This window comes from Clavelina lepadiformis, chromosome 5 (genome assembly GCF_947623445.1).
Source record: "Clavelina lepadiformis chromosome 5, kaClaLepa1.1, whole genome shotgun sequence".
In the NCBI taxonomy this organism is placed as follows: domain Eukaryota; kingdom Metazoa; phylum Chordata; class Ascidiacea; order Aplousobranchia; family Clavelinidae; genus Clavelina; species Clavelina lepadiformis.
Window position 1 is genome coordinate 1,667,354 of NC_135244.1, and position 9,817 is coordinate 1,677,170.

Consider the following 9,817-nt stretch of genomic DNA (forward strand, 5'->3'; position numbering starts at 1 on the left):
TTTTCAAATGGCGATCTTTCAGCTGCAAAATAGCGATCACGTGGCCAGGTCCTGAATAAATAATTTTAAAAAAATTCCAAGATCAATGACGTGATTCAAATTCGCAAAATTCAGATTCAATCGGTGTGTATGGTTGCAAATAAATGTAGTTTAAATACTTAGCACTTTAAATGCATTGTAAGAAATCATAGCAACTTACCTTGGGCATAGTTTATTTTCCTTTATGTTATAAATATTGAATATGGATTCCACGCCAAATATTCCAATGGTTTCCGCGTATTCATCGTTATTCTCAAACGATGAGTCTAAAAAAAATTAAAAAACGACGTCATTTAAAATTAACCAACACATGCGGTCACTTTCGCTAATATTTTTTCATCAAACAAACGAGCAAATTTATAACGTAATAAGTGATGTTATATCACTTTATAAAACTGTTTTTCGAAGATTTGCTACGTCACCAAATTTATCTGAGCCAAGAGCTCGCAACTATAAGTTTTGATTAAACTCTTTAGAGTCAAAACTTCATCGCTTCAACATCCCACACCATAAATACTGTTTTAACTTTCTAGGTTCCAGTTAACTTTTACTGAGCACTTATAACAACTAACGCCTTGAATCGAGCAAAACCAATCATGACATTACATTGACGATCAGAAAGACGAATGTTCTCATAACAAAGGCAACTTACTTTGAGAAGTTGATGATGATTTTAAGCTCATATACATTTTTCGTGGTAAAGAATAAGTTTTCACAGAATAAAGTTCTTCCAACGTAAAGCATTCAGTTTGTCTGAGATTGATCTGGCATCTACCTGGTTTATATAGAAATTTCTCGTCTGATAAGGTCGCACGCGCTAAAGTAAGCAAATAGTAAATTTTACACCGATTACGATATTTACCACTTCTAAACTTTCGCTATCTTTGACTTATCATGGAGCCAGAGATAAAGCCAATAACTTATTTAATTTTACTGGATCCAAACTCGTCAACTTGTTTGTTCGATAATTATCACGATTAACAGCATGAGATAGATATATCGCTTGAGCTAGCAAATATAGATTAGTCCTTTCATGCGAAAACAACTGTTCTTAACATTTAAACAAAAGTTATATAAAAATATTGCGAAATTCTCATCGGAATTTTGAAGATCGCGTTGAAAGCACGTATTTTTGACAACCTGACCTAAAATGTTTATTTGAAGTTGTCTCAAACTGATTTATATTGCTACATTTTTTATCTTATTATAGTACAGTAAGTGTTATATACTTTTATTAATATTATAGTACAGATCCTATTATAGTAAATATGACGAAAATACATTTCCCCACTGAACAAAAAATAAAGCGAAGAGTTATTGTAGTGGTTTATTTTGCAGAATTGCTGCAGATTCGTGCCATTATTTAGCGAGATAAAAAAAATTAACACGCGGTTTATTACAACATTGTACCATAGTTCTGGCCGGTCATTGTTTAAAAATGTTTTACAAATTACCCCAAAAATTGGATGTAGAAATTTTCCTTGAACTCAGGCCAATGTTTGAGGAAATTTGACCCGGAACCAAAAGGTTATAAATCTTCAATGTTTAAACTCAAATTCACTCCGAAACAAAACTGAAGCGAAGTTTGACCAATCCTTTAATGTTGTATCCTTGACAAAGTATTTTAACATATCACAGCAGTAAGCACACTTCAAGATTTGTAAATAAAATAAAAATATATTTGACCGAGCAAAACATTTTTAAAGCGGATCTACTAGATGATTTGGGAAACTTTGTGAAAATTAAACCGGTCTCACGGACGATTTTTTAATTAAAATTGCAAGAAACCACCATTCACAGCAGCTACCGATCAAGCATTATCTTCAATACAGCAGATTGAAAACGATTCACATGTCTTTGAAAAAGTTTCGTTTGAAGCACTTATTAGTTAAAAGCGACCAGATCTCTAAAGAAATCAAAGTGAACAAGCTTCAATATCATAGTCACACCGGTAATCGTCTGTGCGTTGAACGATATTAATACGATAAAAGTCAGCTGACATTTTATTTGCACTTTGATGTTGTCCAATAAGTTGAAACTTTTCAGTTCCCTGAATTTCTTCAGACAAACGACATCTTACGTATAAAAGGCCGCGGAGTTTCCTTGAAGTTCATTCTACTTTGGTCAGTTTCGCCAAATTGTTCTTCTTGTTCATACGTTTTCATTTCAACTCGTCGTTTGATGAGGACGCAGGTGTTGAATTTAACAAATATTAAACTTTTTAACGTGCAGATTCTAAACCTTTCTTGTATATCTTTGGTCAAACATCAATGAAAACAATAACAAATTATTTCATTCACTATTTGACTGTTATTAGTTTATTGATTGTTTTTAATCAATTTTGATTATTATCATGTTAACTTTTTATATTTCGCTTTGATCCGCGACAAAGTTATTGCGTTGTTCACAGTGTCACGACTGTAGAGGAGGGTTAGCCCCGACCCTCGGTTTTCATACGTTGAAAATTATGACACTGTGTGGCGAGATAATAAGTTCTAAACTTGGGACATGTTTCCCAATCGGTAGATGGCGCTGTATTAGTTAATTCAAGGCTAGGTAAATTCTTCCCGATTCCAACGGTCAAGTATCGAAGAAGTTAAAAAATGAAACGCGGTGTCATGTTGGTTGTGTATTTACACGAAGAATCCGGCAATGCCCAAAGTTTTACCTGGACGTCGATAAAAACTTTGTCCGGTGACAATGAGTCTAAGAAGGAATGTGTAACTACTGTGACTACTCTTCAAGAAGTTTTTTAAATGTTTCAGCGCTTTTGAGTTGTTACACTTTGATTGATTGTTTTGCTTCATTTTTATATCATGAGTTTCATTTGTTTGCACGTTTTGTGATTTCTATTTCTTGATGTACCATTTCTTTATGTGGTTTGTTGCGTTCCTTCTATAGAATATTGGGATTTTAATTTTGTTTTCGTCAACGTGGTTTCCCGCACCTCGAAATTATGCTGCCAGCTTCCTCTGCACTTGCTGATTGTTGAATTCTTTCGTTTCCTTATGTCTGCATTTAGACACTTCAAGTCAGTTCGTCTTTGAGAGTTGGGTCGTGTGTTAGTTATTGAAGCTGTTGTATTGCTATTATTGCAAATATTATAATTACTGCCAGATACTGTTGTGATTCAACGCCCTTTTTTGTCTACAGTTTTTAAATATAATATATAGAAGTATATAAATAAATAAATAAACATAAATATATAAGTTTTGGCTCTAAATGTTTCATTAAATATTGGAGTTGCCAGCTCTTGGCTCAGATAACAAATCGCTAAAAAGGGGTTTGACGTCATATAACATCACATAATTATATAATAACATCAATAAAATGATTGATCCATCGAGTATAAATTCTGAGAGGCAATTGACGAGTCGACTACCTCCTCAACGTGTAACAATCGACGAATACAAGTTTTTTTTCGTTGTCCTGTATTCGCAACTCCTACATGGTCTAGTGGTTAGGATTCCTGGCTTTCACCCAGGCGGCCCGGGTTCGATTCCCGGTGTAGGAACAGTTAGCATTGGTGGTTCAGTGGTAGAATCCTCGCCTGCCACGCGGGGGGCCCGGGTTCGATTCCCGGCCAATGCAAACCTTCTTTTTAAAGTAACATCGAATATTCTGGGTATTCAAAAATCGGGTCCTGGGTTATCATGTAGATCAGGGGTCGGCAACCTTTTGCTAGTCACGGGCCAAATGTCGAGTGTACAACTCTTTGGCGGGCCGGAATTTTCATTAATACTATAATTCACACTCACTTGAGTATATTACACTACATTGCTGCAATCTCAATCATACCAATCACAAAAAGAACAAAATTTATGTATTTACACTTCAACAACACAGCATTAATGTGACACTTGATGCTGCTTGCTTTGTTTGCTTTGCTTTGCTTTGTTTTTCAAAATCTGGTGACAAGTCAGATGAAGCAAGAACCAGAACATTTTCTAAATGGGCGTCGGAAATTCGGGATCTTAGCTTGCTCTTCGTGAATTTCGTTGTTGAAAACATTTGTTCACATGTGTACGTGCTACCAAACATCGATGCCATTTCTTTTGCATTGTTGGTCAAGCTAGGATAAACACCACTTTCAAGAAGGTACTTTTTGTAAAAGTCAAGCAGCGATATGCCCTTTGTATGAAATTTTGCCTTCAATTCGTCACTGCATTGCATTTCAATAAGGTCCATTTGAAATTTTTCGGGAATGGTATTGGCGTCCACATCAAACGGAGTACTGAATAGCCTGAATTTATTTTGTAGAGAACGAATGTCGGCAAAGCGTGAGGAAAATTCAGTAATTAAATTTCGTATCACAGTGACAAATGTAGTGTTGCTACTAGGTTTGCTTTCCTCCAGTATAGGAAAGTGAACATAATTTTCTTTGTCCAGTTGACATTCCCAGAGTCGCAGTTTTGTTTCAAATGCGAATATGTGCTTCCACATCTCATGTATCAGTTGTTTTTTCCCCTGAAGTTGCAAATTCAATTTGTTCAGATGTGACGTTAAATCTACTAAGAAAGCAAGATTAGATACCCATTCTGGATTACGAAATTCTGTGGCGTTAATGCTTTTATTTTCAAGGAACGTTGCTATTTCATTTCTCAGCTCATACACTCGTGCAAGCATAGCTCCTCGACTTAGCCAGCGAACTTCGCAGAAACACAAGGCATCACCATATTGATTCTCTGCTTCTGGTAACATCTGGCGAAACTGTCGTTGATTCCGTTTGTGAGACAAAATCATATTCACAGCTTTCACCACTGTGTCCATAACACTCTTCAAGTTTGTTGTCTTGGCGCACAACGCCTCCTGGTGAATTAAACAGTGTACCTTTGAGATTTTGTCATTGCGTCCGAGATCTTCCAAGTGTTTTTGAAGCAGAGCAACGGCACCTTTATTTTTACCGATCATTGCAGGAGCTCCGTCGGTTGTTACCGACACCAATTTTGACAGATCGAGGTTCAAACTGTTAGTGCACTGCAACAGTGCCTTCAGAATATCTGCTCCTGTTGTAGTGCCCTTCATAGGAACTAACTCAACGAAATCTTCAAAAATATCAAAATTTGAGCTGACTCCACGAACGAATACCGCAAGCTGAGCTGTGTCCGTTGTATCAGTGCTCTCGTCAATAGCAATCGAAAAGTATTGCAAATTTTTTAGACAATCTTGTTGGCGAGTTTTTACATCCTGTGACATTTCTTCGATTCGTCGGGTGACAGTTCTTGCAGAAAGGCTAACATCGGAGAATAATTTTTTTTTCTCCGGGCATATGACTTCGACAACGGCCATCAAACAGTCTTTCACGTAATCACCCTCAGTGAAAGGTTTCATGTTTTTTGCAATTACTTTGGCGACCTCATAGCTTGCCTGAGTGTTTTTTTCTGATTCAGTGTTTTGCTTTTGAAATATACTTTACTGATTTTCTAAGCAGAGTTTAAGACGGTTAATTTTGTCTTTTCTCGTTTGGCCTCTGTACTCCGAAAACTTCGAATGCTTTGTCTCATAATGACGCTTAATATTAAATTCCTTGTTTACAGAAACAGACTGATTGCAAATTAAGCACGTGGGTTTACCAAAGTGTAGTATGGAAAAGTACTTTTCCGTCCATTCTTCATTAAAACCTCGGCACTCATCATCAACCTTTCGACGTTTCGCTAACATCCTAAATTCCTAAATTATAACAAACTTTAGCTTAAAGCTCGTGTGCGTCTCTCTTTGTATCTATAACGACTAGTCTAGTCTACTCTACAGACAATCTCGTACTTATTACAAGATACTAGTCTACCGCCTTCTCACCAGATTTATGGCGTAACAATAGACTAGTACGACGTACTTATGGCGTAACAATACCACAATTTTTTCAAACACTGCTAACACTGCAGTTTGAAACTCAGTAAGACACGGCGGGCCGTATTCTTGTGATAACTAATTAATATGTCTCGGGCCGGACGATTTCGCATGGCGGGCCGGATCCGGCCCGCGGGCAGGAGGTTGCCGACCCCTGATGTAGATAGATAAATAGATATATTCTTACACATAGATTAGTAGCAAGCATTTGATTTTGTGAAATCGCTCTCATTTCAAGGAGGATATAGCCTATAGCCGTATTTCCGTGGCTTGACATCATCGGTTGGCTCATTATAGGTTGATCGAGCGTTTAATTACAGGACCTGCTCTGCTTCAAAAAAGAATTAGCCACGCAGTAGTACTTGAAAGTTTTTGTTTCGACATAAAACATTCATAATATAAAGTCTTATAATTTTAAAATTTGCGTGCACTAAACGATATTAATACGACCAAAAGTCGCCGCCACTTTATTTGCACTTTGATGTTGTCCAATAAGTTGAAAGTCATCAGTCTTACGAATTTCTTCTGACAAACGATATTTATTTTTAAACTCCTTTTAATGTCCAACAACTTTGTACACACAGAATGCCGGAAAAAGGCTCGCATTGTTCTGGAATCGAAACATAAAGTTTAGTACAAACCTTAAAATATATTGTCGTATTAATTTAACAACGATTTAGGTGTGCGGAATTTTAGCATAAATCCACTGCAGAATATGTGATGTAGTGTGATGCTGATTATACGGTCATGTCGTAGTTCCCACGCATGAAACGACTTGACCCATTCCTCGTTTAAAAAGTTTGACTATTAAAAATAATTTTTTTCTTATAGCTGGTGCCCATGACTTACTTTAGATTTCGGATATGTTACGGAAGCTTTTGTCGCGCATGTTGCTTTTGGAAATAGAAAATTACAACTTGTGCAATCATTTTACATTGGTCCTGTATTGGTTATTTTGTTAGATTTCTGAGTGAAACTTTTTTATTTTTCACAAATATCAGCAAAGTATCGCAAAGCATTTTTTAACATTTATCGAAGGTCGGACTGTTGGCGTCAAGCAACAGAATGCGCATAAGTCAAACCAACCAACAATGTCTTCTGCGGTCCTTGTCTTGTAAATGTCCTCTCCTTCTTAAGATTTATGAACATTTAAAAAACCTGTGTCATGTGTTGAAAAAACGTCATGTGTTGACGCGCATTGTTGTGTCAATGACGCGCTAAAGCAAAAATGTTCCTGCTTTATTTATGGTGACGTCATGGATATCGTCAAAAACACCAGGCCGCTCTTTTCATATTACTTTAAAATGGTGAAAGGGGGTATTAAGTCGCGAATCGTTCTTCGCAATGATAAGCAATATCAGCGAAAATGTGCATTAATATTATTCCATCAGTAAAATCAAAACAAACATAATTAAAAATTATTGCAATTTTAAGTCTTGGATTAACATTTCAAGATTTACACTTCTGTTTAAATTCGGATGTTTTCATACAAATAAGACATTGTTCAAAATAGCCGCTGTCAGAGTGTTCGCCGCGGTCAGGCTTGTAGTAGAAGTACAGTTTGAGTACAGGAAGTACAGGAATGGCCGGTAGTCAGCTAGTTGCTGAACGTTGCTGTTTCTTTCCTCGGTCAATCTCTCATTTACCTAAAACAACAAAAATTAAGAAATGTTAACAATTGAAACTGTTACATCGCATTGAACTTGAACTTGTGAAACTTGACATTATGCATAAATCGTAAACTTAATTCTACTATTAATATGATATGCTCGTATTCTGTACGAAAGTTACGGTTCCAGTTTCTGTTAACTTGGCCGTTGCTTCCTAGGTTTGTGTACAATAACAGCAGTAAAAGTTTCTTGAGTAATCTAGTCTTTCCATAGCTTGTTATGAATCGAAACTGAAAGGTTTGAATAAAACCTGCTTGTTCTGCACATAAAATGCAAATGTATGTTATATGTGTGTTGTGCAATGTTTGTTTGTCGCAATGCAATGCTTGTCATTCAAGACTACGACAAATGTGAAAATAAAATATGTCATTATGCTATAAACAAAGAACTTTTATTAGGGGTTGCCCTATAGGGTTTCTTGACTTTTTGCAAGTTTTTACATTTCTTAAATTTTTTTCCCATAAAACAAACTGTATTTTACATTCAAATTAGAAATACAACAAGCAACAAAGACAAAACCTAAAAACAACAGTCTACAGTAAAAAAGTTCTATGGTTGGTTAAAGTCAGGTTTTCAAAACTAACGAACAAATTGAAATTTAAGAGAGCAAAGACTTAACTTTACTTCCTAAATAAAGGGGCAGAGAACTAACCACAGAGCCAAAAATTACTCGGACTGGCCATTCCGATTCACAAACAATTGTACAATCAATAAAAATCTATAGCTTTAGACTTAAAGCAATGGAAACAAAAACATTTTATTTAATTCATGAGCAATACCCTTTTCGTACCGAGGACCGCACACAAAAAAACGGACCTAAATTTTGAAGAAATGATGACAAACTGTGTTAAAGTGAACCCGAGATCACTGACACACCACTGTAAGTTTTAAAAATGAAATGAAATGGCGGAAAAAGACTCGCATTGTCCCGGAATCGAAACATAAATTTCTGTACAAACTTTATATAATATATTGTTGTATTAAATTTAACAATGGTTTAGGTTTGCGGAATTTTAGCATAAATCCACTTCAGAATTGGTGATGTAGTATGATGCTGATTATACAGTCATGTTGTAGGTCCAACGCATGAAACAACTTGACACAGTTCGTCATTTCACAAGCTTCGACCATTAAAAATAAACAATTTTACTGTAGCTGGTTCCCACGATTTGCTTAAGATTTGAGATATGTAACACAATGTAAGCTTTTGTTGCGCGTATTGCTTTGGAAATAGAAAATTTCAATTTTGTGCAGTCATTTTACATTGGATCTGTATTGGTTGTTTTGTTAGATTTCTGACTGACACTTTTGCATTTTTCACCAATTAAAACAAAGTATCACAAAGCATTTTTTAGCATTTAAAGAATGGCTGCGATTTTGGCGTCAAGCCACAGAATGCACATGATTCAAACCAATTATGACGTTATCGGAATGTCACCTGCGGCGGTTACGCTGATTGCTGAGAAAAAACGAGTTGAGCTTGAGCCGCGAAGGAAACAGCGGGGACTTAGCTGTTCTACAAGACGGACGAAGGTTATCCCTAAATTGTTCAGAGACCTTTTTGGACTGTGTTCGAAACAATTATATTGGTGTTTGAGCTGATCATTGATAACGCTTTGTTGCCAAGGTTAAAAGTAAGTTCAGGTCGAAGTGATTTACTAGGAAAAGAAGATCTTTGTTTTATGTTTTCAAAGTCCACAAAGATAATCTCTACACATCAATGGCATATGGCACTTTCCTGTGTTGCCTCATTGGCTTCCGACATCACTTTTTAATCTGGGAATCCACTGATTCGAAGAAGCTGCTTTCACTGTTGGCGGTTGATCGCGGTTTTCGTTTGTCTATCTCTCGTTGCTTGCAGTTTGCAGTGATTTTAGTTGGTAGTCGAGTCTCGAACTATGCATCGAAATCCCGAATCCGACATTGCGATCAATTGATCCTGGGTCTTGTATCTTAGTGTATTGGTATTTGACATGTATAAAGATTGCAATTGCTGAATCACAAAGCATATTTTTCGGAGAATTTCTGTTTCTGACGGAGTTCCACAGAAAATGGCGATTAACTTAACACCACGGTCAAGTTTCCAGTTATCTTGGCAGCGGTTGTTTTGTTTGTGTCAACCCTAATGGAATTTTTTTGTTACCATTTTCGTCTTCAAACGGAAAATCGTTGCCAATCGTAATTCTAGATGGAAGGCCAACCCTGTCCCAGTTCGTCCATCATGCAGTGCAAGTTTATAATTTCACAGAGACTCATGTGGC

At 36.4% G+C, this 9,817-nt stretch overlaps 1 protein-coding gene and 2 non-coding genes across 3 annotated transcripts; 2 read left to right on the plus strand and 1 right to left on the minus strand.

Annotated features, from left to right (window-relative positions):
- Positions 1 to 18: 18 nt before the first annotated feature.
- Positions 19 to 5,370, minus strand: LOC143458774 (general transcription factor II-I repeat domain-containing protein 2A-like). Its single transcript, XM_076955634.1, has 3 exons — positions 4,377 to 5,370; positions 200 to 305; positions 19 to 22 (listed from the first exon to the last, which is right to left on the minus strand). The coding sequence occupies exons 1-3, from the start codon at positions 5,368 to 5,370 to the stop codon at positions 19 to 21; spliced, it is 1,104 nt and encodes a 367-aa protein (XP_076811749.1).
- Trnae-uuc (transfer RNA glutamic acid (anticodon UUC)) lies at positions 3,482 to 3,553 on the plus strand. Its single transcript has one exon. It is a non-coding gene; the product is annotated as a tRNA-Glu (tRNA).
- Trnag-gcc (transfer RNA glycine (anticodon GCC)) lies at positions 3,560 to 3,630 on the plus strand. Its single transcript has one exon. It is a non-coding gene; the product is annotated as a tRNA-Gly (tRNA).
- Positions 5,371 to 9,817: the final 4,447 nt, after the last annotated feature.